The 24,462-nt window shown below is 35.7% G+C and overlaps 2 protein-coding genes across 3 annotated transcripts; one reads left to right on the forward strand and one right to left on the reverse strand.

The window, feature by feature from the left end:
- Positions 1-3,309: 3,309 nt before the first annotated feature.
- Positions 3,310-14,589, reverse strand: LOC127938483 (ras-related protein Rab-15). 2 transcript variants are annotated; one of them, XM_052535132.1, is made up of 8 exons: positions 14,452-14,589; positions 12,816-13,051; positions 6,361-6,421; positions 6,222-6,282; positions 6,021-6,098; positions 5,373-5,462; positions 5,168-5,233; positions 3,310-4,952 (listed from the first exon to the last, which is right to left on the reverse strand). In XM_052535132.1, exons 2-8 carry the CDS (start codon positions 12,937-12,939, stop codon positions 4,794-4,796), a joined length of 639 nt encoding a protein of 212 aa, XP_052391092.1. In that variant the 5' UTR covers positions 12,940-13,051; positions 14,452-14,589; the 3' UTR covers positions 3,310-4,793. The 2 variants fall into 2 exon arrangements, with proteins under 2 accessions (XP_052391092.1, XP_052391091.1); XM_052535131.1 differs by lacking the exon at positions 14,452-14,589 and having other exon boundaries at positions 12,816-13,234.
- On the forward strand, positions 14,471-23,903 carry LOC127938482 (protein farnesyltransferase subunit beta-like). Its single transcript, XM_052535130.1, has 12 exons — positions 14,471-14,749; positions 15,668-15,732; positions 17,062-17,134; positions 17,340-17,431; positions 18,771-18,917; positions 19,018-19,101; positions 19,414-19,500; positions 20,413-20,542; positions 20,846-20,978; positions 21,231-21,342; positions 22,887-23,001; positions 23,091-23,903. Exons 1-12 carry the CDS (start codon positions 14,651-14,653, stop codon positions 23,211-23,213), a joined length of 1,260 nt encoding a protein of 419 aa, XP_052391090.1. The 5' UTR covers positions 14,471-14,650; the 3' UTR covers positions 23,214-23,903.
- Positions 23,904-24,462: the final 559 nt, after the last annotated feature.

Raw genomic sequence — 24,462 nt, forward strand, 5'->3', positions numbered from 1 at the left:
GACCATTCCTTCTAAATTATTTAGGAATGTCTTTGTCCCATTTGTGCGATCAATACTTGATGCCCCCTAAATGTTGACCACACAATCGCATGTGTGACCTCACATAAGAATGTCTTGTCATAGATGCTAAGGGGAACAGGAAGAATGGTCCCATTCATTTAGGTCCACTCAAGCGATGTGGATACACTAATACAGAATGACATGCAGAAAGGTGACAAGTTGTTGCTGAGCACACAGGGTCTTTGTGTGAGCCAATGAGAAGAGTGTGAGGCCTTCAAAATGGTTGATGCGCTAGTTAGTCTAAGAGATTAACATAATTTAGCATACAATTAAGATAGCCCATGTTGTTTATTGTTCATATTTGTGTTATTATATTGATAGAATCTGCAAAGTAATTACCAAATGCCCACAGAGAGAGATTAATGACTGTCACTTATATTCACTATGTGAGTTCCAATTAGCATTTCCCTCAGAGAAGCATAAAGTCCTTATGCAAGTTAGTAATTGCAGTCGCATTAAGAAATCATGATTATCTTTTCATAGGTGCACAGCGCACATAATGCGGTGTTGAGTATGAAATTGATCATTGCTTCTGGTGCTCTGCGATTCACAACGGCTCAGTCAATATCCTAAAGCACTTCCTGGTTTTACCCACTGAAAAAGTACATTTGTTTTATTTCTTCATCTGTGGAGTTATCAAAAAGTACATAATTGTACATAATAGGATTTCAAATGATATTTCATATAATGTTTGACAGCTCACGTAAATCGTATTTGAATTATCATATTAATTATTAAACAAAATATGCATATTTTGAATTAATTATGTATGTGTGTGTATGTGTGTGTGTGTGTGTGTGTTCTATATTTTAACAATATTCAGATTATTTATTGTAATATATTTTGCATCATAAAAATGTTAGACAGACAGATATATAGACAGGTAAATATATTATCATATAATATTATTTACTGAATATATAAATACATTTATATTTGTATCTGTCTATCTATAGCATATATCTAATGAACAATATTTATGACAATAAATTATATTACAGTATATACTCCACATTACATGTTTAAAATATTTGAATTTATATATATATATATATATATATATATATACAGTCTTTTTCATCATGTCCAAGCCAGTATAAAGGAGGGATGAGAAGGCAGAGTAGAAAGAGTCTGAATGCTGTGAAGTTCTCTCGGGGTGCTTAGCATTCCACATTGCGCACCTTCAGAGCTCAGAGAGCCAGCGTGACTCAGTCTGGTGTGAAAGCACAGTGTGGCGAGGTGGGAGGATGACAACACAGTGCTTAGCAGAAGTGTCCTGAAGCTGGAACCCCCCCCCCCCCCCCCCAAACTACACGCCCCCGCTGTATGCGCATGCACCCCAAAAATAATACTGATGAACATCTTGTTTCTCTCTTTTTCTCTCTCCTAAGGATGCATTGGTTTAATTTTCTCAATGCCTGGCATGTTTTTGTTCTGAGCAAATCACTGATTAAAAGAGGACAGGTGAGAGCCAATTGTATGGAAGTATTTGGTTATGTCATTACAGGATTATCTAGGAAATGAAATCTGAGGGAAGCTAAGGGCTGTTTTTGAAGCTCTCCCTGACTTCCTCATAATACCGACAATGGGGATGGAGAAAAAAAGATCAAATCTACAGTAGCTGGGTTAAATTTCTGCTCATGAATGTGAGCCAAAAGTGTTCTCATGTAATCTTCAGACTTTGGCTGTTCTTACATGATAACTGTTGTTATGTTATCTAAGTTAGCCCTTCATCAAGTGTCAGGGCTTGAGTTCCCGGTTGAGATGTGAGATTATTCAGTTCAGACTTTTTATTTTTTATTTTTATTTACAACACTATATGGATCTCTTTCACTTGGCCCACACTGTCTGTCAGAGATAACACATAATATAGAGCCATCGTCAACAGAACACATTGGGACACCTGAATAGAGTTACTAACTTTACAAATTCATCCTCTGCACACAATGCACATTTAAATGAAATATTTGTGTAAAAGGCAAATAGCAGAGTTAGGCAGATCAACGAGACTTTTAATAGAATATGAAAACATTTGTGTGTTCATGTGAGCCAAACAGTCTCCAGCAATATTAACGTAGATAAATGTTTTCTATTGTAATAGTAGATGTACATACATGTTACGTTTTGTATGACTATTAAACATTTATTTTATGACTACTCTCTTCTGTAGAACATAATAGAAAATATATTGAAGTGTCTATGCATTTAAAGTTAGATTCATAGTATGGACACTTGATAACAATTAGTTCATTTTAGCTCAGGCCCATTAGATAATATTAAAAATAAAACTATTGATTTACATAATCTATTGTAAATGCCAAAATAAACATTAACTAAGATTAATAGATACTTTGGAAGTATATTTCATTGTTATTTTTTATTTTAGCTAATGTGTTACCGAATGCAAACTTATTTCCGTCTGGCCAGAGGAGAACCGGTCCCCCGACTGAGCCTGATTTCTTCCAAGGTTTTTTTTTTTCCATTTCTGTCACCGATGGAGTTTTGGTTCCTTCTTGCATTATTGACAAACTATTTTCCTGTTTGACACTGTAAAGCTGCTTTGACACAATCAGTATTGTAAAAAGCACTATACAAATAAAGGTGACTTGACTTGACTTGTAAAGTGTTCCCAATATATTAAACCGAAGAAATAGAATAGGGAATGTAGTTAATCATAACATATATATATATATATATATATATATATATATATATATATATATATATATATATATATATATATATATATACACACACACACACACACTGTGATTGTTGCATTGATTTATGCATATTACTTACAAATTAGCTGCAAACATGAGCTTGTGCCACAAATTTATTTAAATCAGTGCTTTTTCAGTTCAAGCTTCATCCAGCTGTGGATGACCTTGAGAGAGAGAGAGAGATCTCTCATTAAGTACCATTAACAACCAGCTCTATCAAGGCATACATTCTTTGTACTGAGAAAACAATCATCATGGCCTCGATGGAATTAAGCAAATGAGCTGACTTCATTACCAAAATACTTAATAAATGCTGAATGATATTTCCCAGTTCTGAGCATTACGTAAAGCGCAAACACATTCTTCTTCCCCTGTTGTTTCTCCCAAATGTGTTTTTATGATGCAGAACTACATTTCAGTTCACTGATTTCAGCTTTGCACATCTGCCTCCTAGTGTCCAGTTGTGGTGTTGCACTTACAGAGACTTGTATCTCCAAATTCCTTATAAAAATAAAAATAAATCACCTTTTCACAATCAGGTGTTTATTCGTAACTACTTGAACCCCTAAACAAAACCACATTATTATAGTTTATATATAAATAACCACATATGCATAATAAAGTTCTCAGATTTTTTGTCATGGATGTATTTCAAGAAACAACTTCTCAGATAAGACAGGTAAACATATCAGCATTATTCAAGAGTTAATTTAAGTCAACATAGTACAATACCACTTGCACATATAAATGCTGCAATAGTGTAATATACATTGAATCTTTAGCAATACAACCCATGTCATTGCAGCGATGCACATCGGCATCAAATGCTGGGAATCACAACTGTTCAGTCTGCTGCATAAACTTCACTCAAGTTCATATGGGTAAGATGTTGATTTTAGCATGAGAAAATATTATTCGGTGTGCTGTGATGAAAGTTAAACCATATAAATTCCAGAATCCCTTATAGAGTAAATGTTGAAACATTCCAACTATTCTAATCAGGTAAATGGTGATTACTGATTGAAAAAGAGAGCTTAATGTAAAATTGGTGTAAAATACCACATTAAATGATAACATTTAAGTCGTTTTTTCAGCAATAACCTCAGATGAATTAAATAAAAAAACACTGCATTCTTTTACAATCACAGTGGACCAGAACTGTTAAACAGCATTTACAAGTATAGTGATTTTTTTACACAGTGCTTTTACAGAAAAGAAGCATGTATTCCTAGACTGACATGTGAAGATTCATCAATTCATCACTCAAGAATAAATGTATTACCTTAAAAGAGCATTCATTAGTCAAGTAGGTGCATTCAAGGTTTTAATATTCAAAAAAATTTTTTTATAGAAAGCCAAATCCGATCTGAATTATTCACAAAGTCCCATAAGCAAAAAACAAGAAAGAATATATGTTAACATGGGCGCTCCAGCCATACAACCACGGTGAAGGAACAGTTCACCCTAAATTGAAAATTTGCTTAAAATTTACACTCATGTCATTCAAGATGTAGACTATTTTGATGAAGAAAGAAAGTCGTCTACATACTGGATGGCCTAAGGGTAAATATTCAGCAAAATTAAATTTTTGGGTGTACTATTCATTTGAATAAACCATTTCGTCAATGTTGTCTTACCCTGTAATCAACTTGTTTTTTATATTTGTAAAACTGAATATAACTGACTGACTCTGAATGTGTGGCTTGAATGAGCATAACTTAATAATGTACACTGCAGTGCCCTTTAGATCTCGTTTTTCAAACTAAGAAAAAAAAACTGGAAAATATTCTTTATATACAAGCACTCTGTAATGTTCCATCTTAATTTATAGTAACTATAAAATAAATAACAAATAATAATATCCATGAGTATATCAGCAGGAAATAAGCCTTTAAAGGCACCAAAAACTGATTAACAATAACGTTCAACTTTGCAAAATGGTCATTCAAAATGTACATGTAATATATACATGGAAAACAACTGAAAAAGTAGTAATGTCACATCCTGTTCTCAGCACCAGCAGGACTCATGGATGCCGTCGCTAACATTACACAATCCTTCCTGCTCCTCCAAAATAGCAAGATTTAACTGGTCATTCATGGATCCTCCCAACAAATCAAGATCCTTCTTATTGGCTTGTAAGACTAATTCAGCCAATCGGGTGAAAGACTGTAATTGAAAAAAACATGGAAGGGAAAATAACCTGATTAGCTATGGATAATAAAAATGTACAAACAAAATGATCAGACATTTGCACAGATTCACCATTCTTCTGTATACACACACACACACACACACACACACACACACACACACACACACACACACACACACATACATATATATATATATATATATATAAAATCACACAGACAACATTGTACCTCTGTAATATTGTGGTTGGTAAAGGCACTTGTCTCAAAAAAGTCCATTCCATAAGCCTTGGCAAGCTGGAGCAAAACATATTATGATGTCTGAAGAAAGTCTTTAACCTCAGATATCAGTTTGTCATAGGACAGATTTGATGTGGAGCAAATGGCACTATGAATGAAAGATGTAGTACACATCAGGGAAGTATTCTGTATTTACCTTATTTCCCTGTTCTGTAGCTACTTGTCTCTTCTGTTCTTCATCAGACTTATTCCCAACAAGTATCTTCTGCACTTTCTCGGGGGCATACTGAGAAACAGATGTACAGAGCAGACGAGAAGAGAGACTCAAAAGAGGCGAACGGATGGAACAGAGCAGAAACAGACAAATATGATATGAGACATAGTATTCATATAACAGAAGTGCTCTGGTTCAAGGAAAAACAATTATCACCAATATTGGTTTGGTACAATTTCTGTTTTTATATCAAGTTTTCTTTTGTCACGGGGGCAATGTTTTAAACATAATATACAAATCATACAGTGAGGTCCAAAAGTCCACAATAAATTTTTGAGATTCAAAAATGTATTTCAGTGTTTTATTGATGATAATATATAAAAATAACTGTACCATAAATAAGGCTAAATATAATATATATTATTAATAATAATGCAAATAAAACTGTTTTGGTGCTCTGAAATAAAAAATAAAATACAAAATACCCCAGATTTGCAGTGTGACTGTGACTCTGTTAGAACTACTGTGGATGCAGAGTTAAAGAGAGAATGAGGGGAGGTGGAATTTAAATGAAGAGATATTAATAAGAAGCAGGTTATATTTAGTTACAGTTAGGCAGATATGCTTCACCTCATCTACATCACTTGCCCACTTCATGATGTGCTGGAACGAGTGCTCGCTTGTGATGTCATACACCAGAAAAATGCCCTGTTGATACAGAATGAGCATTTATCAGTGAATTACCAATCAACGGGCACAAAAAGGCATCTCTATTAGACTTGACTCCTTTATTATATAAGCATATGAGTTATTGAGATGAGTGAATATCACCTGTGCTCTTCTGTAGTACTGTTTAGTGATGGTCTGATATCTCTCCTGGCCTGCTGTGTCCCTGCGTACACACACACAACTGATTAGCACAACAAACGGATCAAACGCCATTATATCATCATAGTAAAATTATACTTACCATATCTGTATTCGTACTTTAATGCCATCTATCTCCAAGGTCTTCATTTTGAAATCGACACCTGGGGTGTAAAAAATAAATAAATAAATAAAAAGATATCAAATGACGAATTTAGAAACATCCATACTATTGCTTTCTCTGAATCAAGAGAGAAATCTGCACAGATCAGTCACTGTTCACAAGGGAAAACAGTCCAAAACTGTTCTAAACATATGTGTTGGTGGATTGAAGAAGACAACAGCAGATAGACTTTTAGTATGGATTATGGACCTTTAGTTTAAAGTTTAAATACATTAATGATGTATTGGTTTCTTATAAACGCATCTTTTCACTTCACAAGACATTAATTAATGGAATGGAGTCTAATTGTAGATTATTGTGATGTTTTTATCTGCTGTTTGGACTCTCATTCTGACGGCACCCATTCACTGCAATGGTCAGCAAGTGATGCTAATGAAATTGTTTGGTAGAATCATTGCTCTCATGAAGTTTACTGAACCATTCAAATCAGACTCATAAAAAGGCAGTGAAGTAATAAAGAACAGGAAAGAAGCAGAAATGGTGAGAACTACAAGATCTACATTTTGAAAAAAATTTGCTTGCATTGCAATTTAATAAATATATATAAAATATTTTATAATTATTTTATAATTATTCTTAGGTCAAGCTTCAGAACTTGCTAGATTTATTCATTACATCACTGGCAAGAACATTTACAGGAGTGTAGAAATAAGGAATTAGGTAATATGGAGTTTACTTTTTTTATTCCTATTTAAATTCAAATTAATTCTTAATACTTGATCTCTGTCCGCCTCGTTTTGATATTGTGATTACGAAAAACTATTTCACATGATTTCCTCAATTAAAAATGATGAGTTTAATATTTTATTCAGCTTATTTAGAGCCAAATGAAGTGAACATAGTAGGAATGACGTGTTCTTGTAAGGTGTGAAACCATAACGAGATCTTGAGCCCTGAAAGAAAGCACCTCTCTCTATTAAACATGAGGCAGGCAAGAAAATAAAACCACAGCAAAACTGCAATGATAAATGAGTATCTGTCAATAAGGTCCACTGTGAGACATTCCAGCTTCCGGAAGAGCTGTTCTTCTAGGAAGTTCCATACTCAATAACAATTATAGCTCCAAAACAACAGTAGTCGGGTGTCTCTGGAATTTTTTAACATGCCCTGTCAGCAACGTGATTTAAGAAAATGATTAATTACCAAATTTCTTTCTTAGAAAGACAACTTTGACAGCTTGTATACAGGTCTTCATATCAAAACACATTTGTTTCTTCCCTAAAGATTCGATTCAATGTTTGGAACCAGATGGCTTGTCACGCACAACAAAATGCAAGCACAAGAAATACTAAAATAAGACATGAGTAAAAAAAACATGCCATCCACAGCCTTTTCTTTATTAAAGTGCATTAAAGCAACAATGTTAGTGCCCTCAGCTTTCACACAGGGACACACACAAAGGTCATCACTACAGCCATTGAATTGGTTGGCCTGGGGCAAAGCTAAATAATGAAAGAGCTGTCCTTCCTGTCCTGTCCCAGGATCACAGGCAGTGAAAGGACAACAACAATGCTGTGAAATACTACAAAAATAAAAGAGAAACCAAACCAACCTCACATGTAAATAATTATAATCTTTCTTCTCGTAGGAAAAAAATAGCACTCAAATGAGATGAAGACACCAGTGAAATCGCAAAACAGTGAAACAGAAGAGTGCGTCTCTTCATTGGAACGCCATGTTGGATCACATGACAAGCTACTCATTGTACCATGGTAACCCCCCTGTTATTTGAAACTTAAGCTCACCCAATAAATTAATCATGGCTGACTGCAGATAGCACATTTCAATATTATCATCATTCTAAAAATATAGCTTTTTTTGTGATACCGCAAGATCTCATATCAGTCAGTGTGATATAAATCAAAAATCAATGAGAGCACCTTCAAGAACTTCTAGGTCAGATATTTTCCATATTCTCAAGGGCTCTTCTGATGGCTTTTTGATTTGATAAACCAGCTTTCATCCAAAACCCTTTTATTTGAATCAATACTATGGAGGGGTGTAAAAATTACTGAGAACAGTACAGATACTACACTATCTATCTATCTATCTATCTATCTATCTATATATATATATACACACACAAACACTTGGTGAAAGTAAATTTAAAATGAAACATTTCGAAGACATTTTTTGGAGATTTTCTAATTTTTGTATTGTTTTCTCATTGTTCTGCTTATGTAAAACTCATAAAGCAGAAGTTAAAGTAAACCAATATCCTGAAACCTGTTAAAGCTGCGGTAGGGAACTTTTGACGCTCTAGCGGTTAATAAACAGAACTGCTTGCGTCTTTCAGAAGAACATTGTAGCCGGAACTACTTCTCTCTGTTTATGTCTATGAAGAATCACAAAGGTACTGGGTTACTCCGCCACGGTACCCCCGAAGCAATCTAAAATAGTCTGAATATAAACACTTATTATAGGTGCACCCTAGTGATTCAGGACAAGCTAAAGACACGGTTTGGAAAATGGATTCATGGTGTACTCGCTTATTATATAAATTTTTCTACATTTTGAACGCAAACAAAGTTACGGACCGCAGCTCTGATTGGTTGTTTTTTACCGGGAGCGGATGACTTTCTGCAAATGGCCGCTGGGAGGAGCCAGAGGAGCTTGATTTTTTCACTGATTATCTGTCTCATATTCTACTGTCAGGACATAATGACAGGTTTAACAAATATGTAAAAAATATATTTTTACAAAAAAGTTATCTACTGCAGCTTTAACCGAACTCTGATTTTACAGTGGTTACAGCTACATTTAAATCTAGACTCAAAACTTTTACTGATTGAGCACTGTGCTATGTCCGAACTGATTTTGAAAAAGTGAAAGTGAAGTGACATTCAGCCAAGTATGGTGACCCATACTCTGAATTTGTGCTCTGCATTTAACCCATCCGAAATGCACACACACAGAGCAGTGAACACACACACACACACACTGTGTGCACACACCCGGAGCAGTGGGCAGCCATTAATGCCGCGGCGCCCGGGGAGCAGTTGGGGGTTCGATGCCTTGCTCAAGGGCAACTAAGTCGTGGTATTGAAGGTGGAGAGAGAGCTGTTCATGCACTCCCCCCACCCACAATTCCGTCCGGCCCGAGACTAGAACTCACAACCCTTCGATTGGGAGTCCAACCCTCTAACCATTAGGCCACGACTTTTACTGTGATTTTACTGATTTTACTGTTACTGTGTATTCATCATCATTTTCTATTCTTCATTGTTTTAATTTAATTTTAAATAATTTTAGATTTTATTTCCTTGCTTTTATTATTGTAATCTCTTTTTTTTTTACTTTTATGTAAAGCACTTTGAATTACCATTGTGTATGAAATGTGCTATACAAATAAACTTGCCTTGCTTGTCATTAGAATAGGCCTATAGCAATTTTTAGACTACTTATGAATAGCGTCCATCTACACAGGTGGTTATTATATACATCAAAGTCTGTACCTGAAGGGATAATTCACCCTAAAATGAATATTCTGACATCATTTAATCACCCTGGTCTTTCAAAGTCACATTAGGATAAAGAAAAACATTACTTTTATTTTTTATTAACTCTTTTTTTCAAGTAAAAAGCTTTTTTTTTAACATTGTAAATTTAACTTTTGGTTTGTTTACATGAAAACAATGTACTACAAATGGAAAAAGGTTTTCATTTGCATTTTTTCAGTTTCATGTACAGAAAACGTTGTCAAAACTATCCCACACGGACCTGTGAAAAAGACTATATATGCTGTATTATGCAAGCCGTGCCAGTAGTTGGCGATGTCACTATGTAAAGAAACACTAGAATAGTTGAGAAAAACTTTCTCGTTTTCAAACATTTGGGTTTTCATGCCCCCAAAACACTATTGTTTTGTAAATTAAAGTCCAAAATATATTTTCTGTTGATGTTAGTGGCATGTAAATGCCGCCTGGGTAAAAGTAAAAGCATTTGGTTTTAACAGAACGCAAGTACAGATTCCCCAAAAACATATTAAAGCATAGTAGTGAAATAATGTATAACTCTAATAATGTAAGGCTTCCGAGCACCAAAAATATAAAGACAATTAAAGCAGACCTTGAGTGGCCAGACGGTAATGAGAGTATTAAACTTGTCACAGTGTGCCAGAACTGAACAATTGAATCATCACTTTGACACTTTCCTTCCGAGACGGAGCCTAATTGGCAATGGAAATAATTTGAACAGGACAACATACAGATATGCTATGGTGATTATCACGTACAAATTTAGACACAAATTAAATTTCTCTAGTGTTGACAGCATCATAAACAGCTGACTAGAGAAAGCAATGAAATAGAAATGGAGCTCATGTTATCCTTTAACTAATCAATCAACAGCTGCTTTCTATAGCAAGAATAATTTAGCATAACAGTATGTTGCCTCGAGGCAAATAGATAACCATTAGCTAAGGCTTCGAATGAACTGTCAGACATCTGTTCCACTGTGAATAGTGTTTCAGTACAGAAATAAGGTCCTTGATAGCCAAGTATCATAATATATATGGGTCATAGCCCTTCGGACAAGAGCGTACTGAACCATTGTTTAGTGCAAGACACCAGCCATCTCTCAAGACAGTCAGACTAAAGCTTTTATCTCCTGTAGTTAAAGACTGTTCACATTACCACTTAACCGAAAGAGATTCATTGCAGCATATTAAATAAACAGTAGCAGGACAGACAGCAGGCTGCAGGAATGAGTCAGGGCTCCAAACTCTTTATTGATTTGGGTGGGGGGGTATGATCATAATCATAATCATCAGGAACAATAGGAGGGAGTTATGAACCCTATGCCTGATTTCTTGATATTATTTGCTCCCCTGAAAACACCAAGAACGCTACACAACAGAGCATACCCTGAATTTTTCCAAAATAACAGCCTGACATTCACTCCACACCTAATGAAGCATGTGATTTAATTGAGGGATAACATTTTTGGTACGGGTTCAGCAGCTCAAATGCTTCATTAAAGGAATAGTTTACCAAGCATTTATTTATCCTCAGATCTTTTGAAAAATACATTTTTTACTGTGTGGGACAGAGACGAAGATTATAAACAATGACATAGATTTCACAGTTTAGACAAAAATAACTATTTAATCATTATTTACTCACCCTAGTATCATTCCAAACCCATTTGACTTTCTTCCTTCTGTGAAACACAAACTTAGATATTTAGCAAAATGTCCAAGCTGCTAGTTTCCATACAGTGAAATTGCATGGGGACAGTTGTGATCATCATTTATGTTGATTGTATAGAAAAGACTAAAGAGGCAGCTAAGACATTTTGCTAGATAGCTACTTTCATGGTTTCCAAGGCAGCAAAATGGTTTGGAAAGGCAAGTAAACAGAGACTATTTATTTTTATTTTTTGGGTGTACTATCCTTTTTAAATCCCTTTATACATTTATAAGAATCTAGTTTATCTCTATACACGATAAACATCACAAAATAGGTCAAATTAATAAGTGAAGTATTAAGAATGGGTTTATGGTTAAAAATAAGTTAGTGTCCTTATACATTCTTACATATGAAAAATATAAAATTATGTATTTCTGGAAACTCTTGTAAAATAATCTCTCTGTTCATCCTCTTCAAGTGAGTAAATAGGCTGTTGTAAGTAAAGAAATGTCAGCTCTCAGGGAAAATGTCCCACTAGACTAAGAGCACACTTTATGAACACTGAAATGAGAGGTTTATGAAAAGCCTTTTAAGATCCAAATTTTGTTTTTCATAACATCCAATCAACCAAAATAATAATAATAATAAAAAAAGATCCCTATGCTGGGATTGCTTGGACGCCTAAGTGATAAAAATGGTCCTTTTAGAGAAAACAGTTTTTAGAGATTGCAATAAAAAATATTTCCATATTTCTTCCAGCTGAGACAAAAACTTACAACGGAGTTAAACCTGATTTCCATTTCATATCAATATAGTACTTGTATAAAACAGCATGTTTGAGTTGGAATGGCTGACAGAACACTTTTATGCATCTTTTATTGAAAATGAATGCAATAACATACACCTGTACTTTCTGTGTCTTCACTGCCATTCATGCAACCTATATATATTTTTATCTTACTTTATTTGTATTATTTATAACAGGACGATCTACAACAAACACTACTGGGTTTGTGACAGCTGTGTATAAAATACAACATTTTAAGACTTCACACACAGATACAGTCAGCTATCTCAGAAAGAACTAGAAGAGGCTGTGTGAATGCATCTCACTATGTGGTGTAATTCTCAAGCCATTTTTTTCACGGCTCATAGACTACAATGGCCCAGCGCTATGGGTTTTCATATTGGTATGTGCTGTTTGTTTTGTAACTCTTTGAACGGATGCATGAATAACACTCTTACCGATGGTGGAAATGTGAGAGGGATGAAATTCATTATCCGTGAATCTGCATAACAAACAGGTTTTGCCGACACCGGAGTCTCCGAGGAGCAGGAGTCTAAACAGCACATCATACTGTTTGGCCATGGTCACAATTAAAGGAACTCAGCGTCGGGTTTCCATGTCCACCCTCTTCACAGTATCATCTTCTCGCTTTTTCCATCGACCGGTCCGTGCTCCGTGCCGATTCCTCGAATGACTGTGTAGATAAAGCAGGAGTCGATGTAAGCAGAAATCAGTGAGGACCGCTGATGCGGTGGGTGCGGTGGGCTACTGAACGCTTTCTGTGCGTGGCGCCGACATCCTTCACTCCTCAGGAAATGGGTGGAGATTAAGGGCACGCAGCATCATCATTTTGATACTGATAATAATTGTATATATACTGGGCTGCGTGGATAAAACTAATGTATAGTTGTTTACAGTCGAATAGACTATCAGTAGCGTCAAAATATAAAATTGGGGAAGAAGACATTAAATCCACAATATTATCATTCTAGACCGTTATAAATTCATAGTAGATCAGTTTTTGCCTGTTTACAAACTAAAATAATTTAGACCGAGTCAAATGTATAAATATACATGGGATTGTCGTAATTAGACCGACTCGTGACCGAATCGTTATTTTGTGTCGAATCTTTTTGATGAATCCGTTGAATCGGTTCAAGACCCCGGGCCGAATGATTCGTTAACGAATCGAATCGAATGCTTGAATCACTTGAACCGAGAACCGTGATTTGAGACATGTTCGAGAATTCGCTTTTATATGTGGGATTTTATTAAAACGTGCAAACGTGTTTTCAGCCAAAACATGTAAATTGCAAATTGCATTTAGCATTGTTTAAAGTAAACACAGGTTATATTTAGGTATTAAATCAGGTTATAAATTTAAGTGTTTTCAAATTTAAAATACTTAAAATTAAATATAGCCCCTTAATGGAAAAGTTAATTTCTGACCCTGTTCTAAATGACTGTTTATATGAGCTGAATCATGGGTGAACTAGGACAAAGGGAATTAAAATAAATGCCATTATTAATAAAAAATAAATAAATAAAAAAACAGTGATATGTGTCTTTTCGACTTTATTAAAACGTTTTAGGACATAATATACCACTATAGGATTTCTATTTATTTATTTATTTAAAAAAAATGAAAACTTAATCATAAAAATTCCATAACATGTTTGCAGATATTTAGGAAACATGCTAAGTTCAACATAGGCCTATGTTTCTCCGAGAAACAGTTCTACAACCTGTTATTCTGCTTAGAAAAATTGTGTTCCGTGTCTGAATGACTGTTTTTGCTGTATATTTCAGAATTTCAGCCCTGCCAGTTTACCCAATAGGATTGTGACACCTGTTGCCAGGACTGCTGTACCCATTTCAACCGCTCGCTGCTACACGCCAAGAAAAAAAAATACATAAGCAAAATATATAGATGAATGAATAAAATGAAAAAATAAATAAATAAAAATACATTATATATATATATATATAGACATGATTACAACAAATATATAAATCTAAAAATAATATATTAAAGCTATGCAAGGACGTTATCGCGTCACGAATCACTGAATCTTTTTTATTTTTATTTTTTACATTTTCTTTGAAACGACTTGTTTGAGAGAGCCATTTCGCAGATCGTCCCATCGCTTTTACCGCTTTATGTGCCTTCAGGCTTTCCGTACTTGAGCTGTAAGTCACATGACTCCATTGAGGAAACTCCCCCCACCACACACTGTCCTGACACTTGCTCTGCTGGAAAGCTGCTTCGGTGCATGTGTTTTCAAGTCTCATCATGGAAGAGGCGTCTCCTCCTCTGCGATGCTTTCGTGAATCACACTCTTTTGAGCTTTTCAGCGATGACGGTGTGCAAACAGTGACCTCAAAAGAACAGGTGAGCTCAACTCTTAGTTTTAGTTAGCTAATTGGCATTAGCGCGAAGCTAACTGTCCATTTACTGTGGTTCTGCGCTTCATCACTTTGCTGAGGCGTACAGTAGTGCATACTGAAAATCATGCTGGGTATAATTATTATAATACCATTGCATACAGCTCATCTAGTACTTAGCTTGTTCCTCTAGTTTTTTTTTTTTTTTTTTTTTTTTTTTTTCGCATTTCTGTAAATAGTGTAGGTTATTTTAAAAGGATAGTTCACCATAAATTGAAATTCTGTCAACATTTACTCAACCTCATGTTGTGGACACTAAAAGGGGATTTAAGGGAAATTAAACGTGTAAATGATGACAGACTTTTCATTTATGAATGAACGTCTGTAATAGTTGGAGAATCTTCTCATACTTCACTGGTTTATGCCGTGTTGCACTGTCGTGTATGACCTGTATTATTATAAGGGTGGTTGACACATAACCATGATAAGTTATTAAGTGAAAGCCTATGCTATTAAATTGTATATTTAGAAATAATAATTTTTAGCTAGCAAGACATAGAAAACGTAGTTAATTTGTTTCAAAGATATTTGGCACTGTGGAATTTTCATTTTGCTTTATTTTAAAAATAAAGTGTGACTATTATAGTTCTGAATTTAAGAAAAAATCAAGCACTTGACATTCCAGTGTGCACTATTACGTCATACTATGATATTCATAATAAATACATAAGCCAGTATTTTTGTGGCTTTGTTAGAAACATTCAAAACAATGTCAGCCACCCATATACACAACATACAGGCAGCATCAGCCACAGTGCATCTTTCTGTCTGCATGTCATTTGGCTTGTTGTCACATTTCTATTTGGTTATCTCACTTCCACATTTTTTTATTTGTTGTTGTTTCCTGTTTTACCATTATATTTAGAGAAAAGTTGAATGCAGTATTCAAGAGGTGTACAGTGTTTACCAGCAAATTCACACCTCACCACAGTAAGTAAAGTTTAGCCTTCTCTGGACATTAACACAAAGCAGGATCTCCACAATACTATTATTTAAGTTCATTGAGTTTCAGTGTGCTGCATTTGGACATAAATCACTGTTATTCTGTAAAAGTACATATTTTGTTCATGAAAATGTCTTTGCCAGCAAAACCGTCATTAGATTGTCCCCTGCTTGTGTCTGCTACATATGTTTTGTAGGCAGTCTTTTCATTGTTATTATTTTGCAGCATCACAGGATATGAGGGAAACTCAAAATAATATACTTCAGAAATATGCCTCTGGTCGGGCTGGGCTATATACTTAAGATATGATATCTCAGTGTTTTTGCATTTGCTGTAGAATAATTAAAAAGTTGGTTTTCTTCTGTTTCCCGACACAAAAGAAAACATGATTCGGATAGAACAGCTATTGTTTCTAAGCACTTTCAAAATGTTTAGTGCTTAGACACAGTTAAAAAAAAATGTATACCTACCTAATGACCACTTATTATCTTTTTATTCAGTTAACACATAATAATCTAACAGTATGTAAAGAGAGAAAAAAAATTTCTCTACTTTTTTGCATATTTTTCACTGTGCAACTAGGATAAATTATGCAAGTGTCACAAGTTTTTAGCTAAAGACAGTCTATCAATGGTTTGTGGTTTAAGAGATGCTGAGGAGTGAAATTTGTTGCCCTCTTTAGCACATGAATCTTGTTTTCGACAATACTCGATGCCACAAAATAATGATTATTCAATTATTGCGATAACATCTCTAATATACAATGTATATATTATATATTTTCTATTATATATTGCCCAGCCCTAGCCCCTGGCACATCACATTTTCACCTTCTTCCACCACAGCAGAGGTCTGTGCATTTCAGAACTTGCTTCTATACTCAGAACACTTGTACCTGTAGATGAAATGAGAAACCCAGCTGTGGTTAAACTGATAACATTAAAAACTGGACTAATGGCTGCTGGAAATGCAGAGAGAGAGGACAGGGGTTAATGCTCTGTTCTCTCAGCTGAGTTCCCCTTAAATTAGACAAGCCCCAGCACCTCTGTGGCTCAGGCGTACTGTGGGTGTAGGCTGTTCTGACTCACAGACTATCATTTTAACACTGCCACTTCCTTTGACGGGGATAATTGGAGGATGTCAGCTCAGTTGTTGAACTTACTTTGTACAAATAAGTTGTTGCCTTGTACTAAGCTATTATAAATCTTGATCACATGAGTATATGAATAGAGTGATATTTTCTAGTTCAAAAATGATTTATAGTTTGCAGTAGCTAGATTCTAATAAGCTGATTTACTACACTTTTTTTTTTTCAGGCCCACTTTACTGAGGGAACAACACTATCATTATCTGAAGAAAGGTTTACGCCATCTCTCTGATGCATATGAGGTAAACGGTGTCTTCTGAAAAAACTTAAAGCAGTGTTATTGCAGTATCACTGATATACTATTATAGTTTTTGCTAATATTTTGAGTTAGATTCTGTGGTTTTTAATCGTATGTTTTTATGAAGTTTTATTTTGTAAATGTAGTTTGAGTTATTTTAGTACTTCAGTGGGTGATGGCTACTAAATCTGCATGTTGTGTGGCTTCAGTGTTTGGATGCCAGCCGGCCTTGGCTCTGCTACTGGATCCTGCACAGTCTGGAGCTGCTAGAGGAGCCTGTGCCAGCAGCAGTTGCCTCAGAGTGAGTAGCAGCCCTTCTCTGCAATTCAGAGTACACGTGGCGTTAGGACCCCTTACCCAGTTACAATCCTGGTCTTAACATGACCACTACAGATCAAGTCAAAGTTGCATTTAATTAGTAGCCGTGACGCAGATGCATTGTTTCCACGTGCAGACTTTGCTTGGATCACTCTATAACTGCATGGTTGAAGACATCTTATGTGGTTATGACTTTCAAACAGACAGAAATAAAAAAATATATATATATTTTGAATAAAAATGACTGTAACATAAAGGTAAATTTATTAAAAGAGTCATATAATTGCTTTTGATAGTTACTTTAATGCTTTTTCTGAAAGCGATAATTTAGCCAAAATGAATGATCAGGTTTATATCGCATTGATAGCAAATTTGACTATAATGGCAAAGCCAAATTAGAGATTGGAATATGTTTAGGGAATCATATTATATAGTTGGAATTATATCTGCATTATTTTCCTGTGTTGACTTTGCCATAATAGATTGTTTTTAAATCTATTGATATATGTCAGTAATATTGCATTTCTAATTGAGCATATTAATTTAGCATATTTTTACATTTCGATCATGTTTACTATCATCGAATACTCAGTTATTTTTAAAAACACTAATAATAAACACTTTTAAAATGAATCTTGAGCAAATCTCAAACTGAATATCCATTTTTTATGCTGTACAATATAATGTTGTGATGCTTACGTTCATTTGCAGCATGTCAAATTATTACTTTTTTGTTATTTTTAATTTAATTAGACAAGATAATCTAGAGTTTCCGTATCTGTAATTCCTCTGTTATCAATGAAAACCTGAAAAGACATGTCAGTAATTCAGTTAAATGTAAGGAACGCAAAAAAGATTGGGGTTGTACTGCTGTGAATTTTAACCACTGATTCTTTGCAGCCTCACCTTTTCGAAAGTGAAAATAAAATGAATTTACTTTCACAGTGTAGGTTCTTCTCAACATGATGTTAACCACACGAACAAGCTAAAGTGTTCAGAGCCGGCCAACATAGAACATAGGCGGGAATTATGCAAATCTGTTACCCCATGTAGCCATTTCGGAAGTGGGATTCGATGATGACTCGTTTATGCTGTTCAGAGTTGTTTCTTTCTTTTGGGAGACAATAACTTTATTAAATCGTGCACTTTCAGCTTTACAAGATTGTTTATATTCACATACAGCAATTGCACACTGCATTAAAAAAGGCAATATTCAAAGTGGCATAATAAAGTCACTTTAAGTTCCTATGACGTGTATATGTATCACATATATATATGTATGTTGTTGTAAATGTATCCCAATGTTAACTGTTGTCTGCTAGCGTGTGTCAGTTTCTGGCCAGATGTCAGAGTCCGACAGGTGGGTTCGGTGGAGGTCCGAGTCAGCACGCTCACCTGGCTCCCACCTACGCAGCTGTAAATGCCCTTTGCATCCTGGGCTCAGAGGAGGCCTACAAAGTCATCAACAGGTCTCACATTGGCTTCGTATTATCTCCTGCTTACCTACAGATGTTGCATTGATCATTGTACCATGGAAACGCATTCTTGTTTTCCCCCCTCCCCCATCAGAGAGAAGCTTCTGGATTTCCTGTACTCTGTGAAGCAGCCAGATGGCTCCTTTGTGATGCATGTGGGTGGCGAGGTGGACGTCAGGTGAGTTCTGTCCCCGTTATCTCAGCATACCCATCTTCACAGCACCCATACATCTCTCTATTCCCTATGTTCTGGTGTTACTTTGCTGAAGCATTTTTCAAGAGTGACCTTTTTCTGTTCCCAACAGACAGATTAGTGCTAGAAAAAGTCATCATGTTCACCATAGATCAGTGCTAAAAAAAGAAAGTCACTTTGAAAACGACTTGGTTCCTACAGGCTTTTAGTCTTACTCTTGTGGTTATTAGCATGCGTAGATGGTGATTATTGTCTGCCTGTTGACTCATGGTTGCTATTGTGTGTCTAATCTGATAGGAGTGCATATTGTGCTGCTTCTGTGGCTTCACTCACCAATATAATTACCCCTACCCTGTTTGATGGGACGCACAATTGGATTCTCAGGTAACTACTTCCAAATTCTATTACAATTCAGTTACATTCAAATTGCCTAGCCAACATTTCATAGTGGAGCCAATGTAGACAAGTTATGAGCTTGAAGTAATGAGCTTGTCCAATAAAAATATTTATTTATTACACTTTAAAGGGCCATTCACTGTGGAAGGATTTTCTGGACTATTTTCAAAAGGAATTGCGAATTGTATTTTCAATTGCGTTTTCCATATTTGGATGCATAAATTGTGACATAGTCCAAAAACAATTGCAAATCTTGCATTAATGTTTTCGCTTTGGCAAATGCACAGTGACTGCCAAATTTCAAGTGGAAAAGCAAAGTCCATTCTCAAGAGCATTAACCATGTCTTACGAGTTACGGAAAAATATTTTATTCAAAATTCAGCGTTTTCATCACTCGATTCTGATGCGATACTTCAAAATGCTCATAAAAGTAGGGTGATGGAAACCCAGCAAGTGACGTGACGTGACGTGTAGCCAGGCATGGTATCCCATGCTCTGAATTGAAGGAGACCTTGGTTACACTGTTTGTTCACATGGATCTATCGGATCGGCAGCTGCTTTTAGCGATTACCTCCATTGATCAATCAGTCAGTCACTTTATGCAATATCCTTCCTAATTCACAGAGAACATGTTTTGCATTCCACTGATCTGCTTTTCTATGTAAACAAGCTCTAGACAGATGCATTAGACCCTTATATTCACATCTTTTTGTGCATGACACATCCTAAAAATGACTTCAAGTTGAAAGAAGTTCACCTTGTAAAAAACATTTTTTCTCATTGCACTGTTTCACGGTTTAAACACAAAACCGTGTTCTGTCCCTAAATGAATTACGTCTCACACAGCACACAGAAGGACACAACTCTTTGACCGATGTTGTGCTTTCCTTCGGCGTTTAGCTGTCAGAACTGGGAGGGCGGTTTAGGTGGAGTACCAGGACTTGAAGCCCATGGCGGCTATACCTTCTGTGGTACTGCTGCCCTGGTCATACTGGGCAAAGAACATATGCTGGATCTCAAAGCCTTGTTAGTAAGTATCTTGCCTTGTTTTCCCTTTTCTGCAATTCCACCTTTTACTTAACCTGACTTCCTGTCCATTAGAGTGAATAAACTGAAGTATATAAGATGCATTAAAGGTCAGTTGCGTGTATCCTGAACGTTGGAGGAGAAGCGCCTCATTACAGGTTCCTCAGTGACACTAAACTTGCTTGGAAATATTAACATCAGTGTGTGCTGCAATGTCGTAGATGCTTAGATCAGCAGATCTCCAGGGTCTTTGCTGATACTTGTAAACCTGTAAAATGGAGGATTTTCTCTCTTTTTCCTTCATTAGCGTTGGGTAACCAGTAGACAAATGCGTTTTGAAGGTGGATTTCAAGGCCGCTGTAACAAGCTGGTGGATGGGTGTTACTCCTTCTGGCAAGCAGGACTATTACCGTTACTCCACAGGGCTCTTTTTAAAGAAGGTAAGCAGTCATCCTAGAAAAACAACACTTTTGCTTTTATAAGAAACATTTAGTGGTAAATCGAGTGATTAAAATACTGCAAGGTTCATAAGGTTACAGTAACCATACATTCATTTACTTCGCCACATTTTTGTCTGTGTTTTTTTCTGATGTACTTTTTGTCTTCATTTAAACGCGGCATGGATCTAAAACACATGAGGTCCAGTGTCAGATCTAGTAGATTAACCTATGAAGATATGACTGTGTGTGTAGGAGACTCAACACTGAGCGTGAGTAGCTGGATGTTTGAGAGAAAGGCCTTGCAGGAATACATCCTTCTCTGCTGCCAGAATCCTGGTGGAGGCCTTCTGGACAAACCGGGCAAGTGAGTACAGCTCTTCCACTGCACAACCACTAGTTTTGTCAAAAGACCGGCTACTTCGGTACCAAAAAAATGAAAGTGTTACGGTTACTGGTGGTACCGAGTACCTGGGTCAACCCGGTTCCTGATGCGCTATCCGAAAGGTGCACAAACACGCTTTCTTCATAAAAGCACTTAGATGGGGCACCATCAAAAGGAGGAAACATACCAAACTAACAAAACACTTTAAAGACAGACACCCAGATCAAATGAAAGAGTTCAAGCAGGTGAGTTTCATTGTGTTTCCCATATACTGATTTATTTGTGGGGCCCGCCACAATATCAAAACCAGTCTTCAGAAAATGATGGATGTCATTTTCATTTCATCTTGCCCTTAACGCCTGAGCAGCGTTTATGAGCACACGCTCAGTGCTTATTTATTTACAGGCCACAGCCGTTACCAGGGAAACTCATATCTTTCCCGCTCTACAAGCGCTTCCTGCTGGCAGAGAATGAATATGCGTATAAATATATGCAACCACAAATAGAATGCAAGGCTGTGGAAAACAGCACATTCTGTTAAGAATATTATAAAATATTTTAATTTGAATGTGGATTGAAATGAACGCTGTTATTAAAGTAGGTAATCATTAGCATAAGCGCGGCTAAAGCTAATATCATTAGAATGAAGTTTACTATTTAATGCTCCTATTACTTTTCTTAAGGTAAAACCAGGCGGACATGATGATGCTTACTGTTTTTACACACCAAAGGCTTTTAAATGAATTGTGAATCTAAAATATGTGTGTTAGAGAATGTACAAATGGTTAACATTGTTTGTGTCATATCAGTCAGAAAAGCAGTTCGGGCTTTTTTTAATATTAGCTAACTTAGTTGTTATTCTTGGCTTTAAAATTAAAATCCCTTTAAAATGAAATATTAACACAGTTCGGAAACGAAAGTATAGGCAATTTTTTAAAATTAGCATGTTATTGTGTTTTGCTTACCAACATTGATTTTCACAGGTGTTGGTACAGAATACTGAAATGTATATTTTTTTTTACTCAATTTCTACCAAAAAATTATCTTTAAAGCTTGGCATAGCTTGAAAATGTTTCATAATTTCCAGAACTGTAAAAGAATTGAATTGCAAAAAAAAGTTTTTATCATGAATATGCATTTTCTAGTTCTTTTCTGCTCTTAAACATTCTATCAGCTAGGTAATGCTCTTCTAGAGTTTGTATGGAGCAAAACTTTCTGTAGTGATGTCAAATTTGTGATTTAATTATTCTTTTCAGTGAATCACAAACAGGATTTTTAATGATTTGCAAATATCCTTTTCCAGTAACGAACAAAACCACAAACATCTAGCTGGAAAGGTCATTGAAAAACCATTGGCTTCTTGTAGGCCATAACATGCCTTTTTTAACTTTGTGGATCAAGCTAAAATAAAACGTGAACTTAAAAATGAGAAAAATGCAATTGTCTTGGTTTTATTTATTTATTTACTAATTTTACTAAAGACCAAACCAGACTTTCATAATCTATTGATCATTGATTCCCCACAGGTCTAGAGATTTCTACCACACATGCTATTGTCTGAGTGGACTCTCGATAGCACAGCATTTCGGAAACCTAGACCTCCATAACGAGCTGATCCTCGGTCGGGACGAGAACAGACTGGTGAGGGATACTGAAAACTCAGTTGAGCTCACCCACACTGAGATGAATGTACTAATATAACTTAATGTTTTCATATTTCTTCCACCCAGGCACCAACTCATCCAGTTTACAACATCTGCCCAGAGAAGGTCGCCCAGGCGATTGAACATTTCCACCGGTTGCCTGTTCCATTTCAGACAGGACCTACGCCAAGTGCAATGGACCAGTCATAGACCTTTCTTCTTTTTCTATTATAAACGTATTTGGGGTTTGAGTTAGCTTGACCTTACGTAGAGGCATCCTCTGTAAATGCTGCATTCAGACGTCCTTTGCTGGTCTGAACAGCATCTACAGATGGAGAAACCCTCTGAGGGTCTGATCCACTACAGCTTCAGTGTGGGTTTAAGCCAGGGAAAACAGTAGAGACTGACTAGGCGAGGTGTTTTCATGCACCAGTCATTGATTGATATTTTACTGCACATACCAGCTTATTTTGAGCTTTGGCAAATGTTTCCCAGAGTGCACGTGGCAGTAGGTTCTGGACAGAAATAAAGACTTGGATGGAAGTGTGTGTTTATTTCCTGGTTGGTGTATTAGGGATGATCTATACTCTCTGTAGGCAGTACATTATTTGACTTTAATTTCTGTCATCTCTAATTAATGATTGCTGTTTGAAGGGTACAACTGAAACGATTATGTTAACTCCCAATATAGTCTGGCTACTACTCAGCCCACGAGTACATTGTTTACATTTTGTAATCTTTGGGTGCAATTTTAAAAATATCATCTGTGCTGTTCAGTGAGCTTTTTAACTGTATTCAACAATTCAGTCAGCATGCTTTTAATCTTACTATGTTCGTATGAAGTATCAAAACAGAATAACATTTTATCAGAGAACAGTAAAGGAACAGTTCATCCTCAAATGTAAGTTCTGTCATTATTTACTCTCATGTCATTCCAAACCTGAATGAGCTTGGATAAATGTGGACACTTTTTCAAAAAAAAAAAAAAAAAAAAAAATGAATATTCAGGTAATCCATACAATTTGTCCACGTTTATTCAAAAAGTTTGAGTGCATCTCCAGATGTGTATGTATGAATGTGCCAAGTATAAATGAAATCTGAGAACTAGGATGGAGGGGAACTAATTCGATGGATGTTTTACTTGTTGCTCACACAAAGCTTCACACATATGGTTTAGAAAGCTTGGATTAAGGCACAAATATAATACAAATGTTATGATTTGTTTTTCAGTTTTTGAGTTTTGTATTGAAGCTTACCATTTAAAACAATGTAGCGAAGTCATACAGGTTTGAAACATGAGAGCGAGTAAATGGATCAAATTAAATGTAATAAAATATTAGTGTAGTATAAAACTGCAGCCGTTTTTTTTTCTTTGCGATGGCATAAATTTATTTAAAAGAAGACAAAAGCATTAAAATAATTTGTATTCTTTTCTTTTGAAGAGCCAGGGTTTCCACTA

Source organism: Carassius gibelio, chromosome A20, assembly GCF_023724105.1.
Source record: "Carassius gibelio isolate Cgi1373 ecotype wild population from Czech Republic chromosome A20, carGib1.2-hapl.c, whole genome shotgun sequence".
NCBI lineage: Eukaryota > Metazoa > Chordata > Actinopteri > Cypriniformes > Cyprinidae > Carassius > Carassius gibelio.

Coding starts and splice junctions, on each gene's coding strand:
- LOC127938483 (XM_052535132.1), bottom strand. CDS start 12,939: ATGGCCAAACAGTATGATGTGCTGTTTAGACTCCTGCTCCTCGGAGAC. Junction 6,099..6,221: donor AGTACTACAGAAGAGCACAG/GTGATATTCACT, acceptor CTGTATCAACAG/GGCATTTTTCTGGTGTATGA. Junction 5,463..6,020: donor GGGCAAGTGATGTAGATGAG/GTGAAGCATATC, acceptor TCTGTTTCTCAG/TATGCCCCCGAGAAAGTGCA.
- LOC127938482 (XM_052535130.1), top strand. CDS start 14,651: ATGGAAGAGGCGTCTCCTCCTCTGCGATGCTTTCGTGAATCACACTCT. Junction 17,432..18,770: donor CCAGCAGCAGTTGCCTCAGA/GTGAGTAGCAGC, acceptor GTTGTCTGCTAG/CGTGTGTCAGTTTCTGGCCA. Junction 19,501..20,412: donor ACGCACAATTGGATTCTCAG/GTAACTACTTCC, acceptor TTCGGCGTTTAG/CTGTCAGAACTGGGAGGGCG.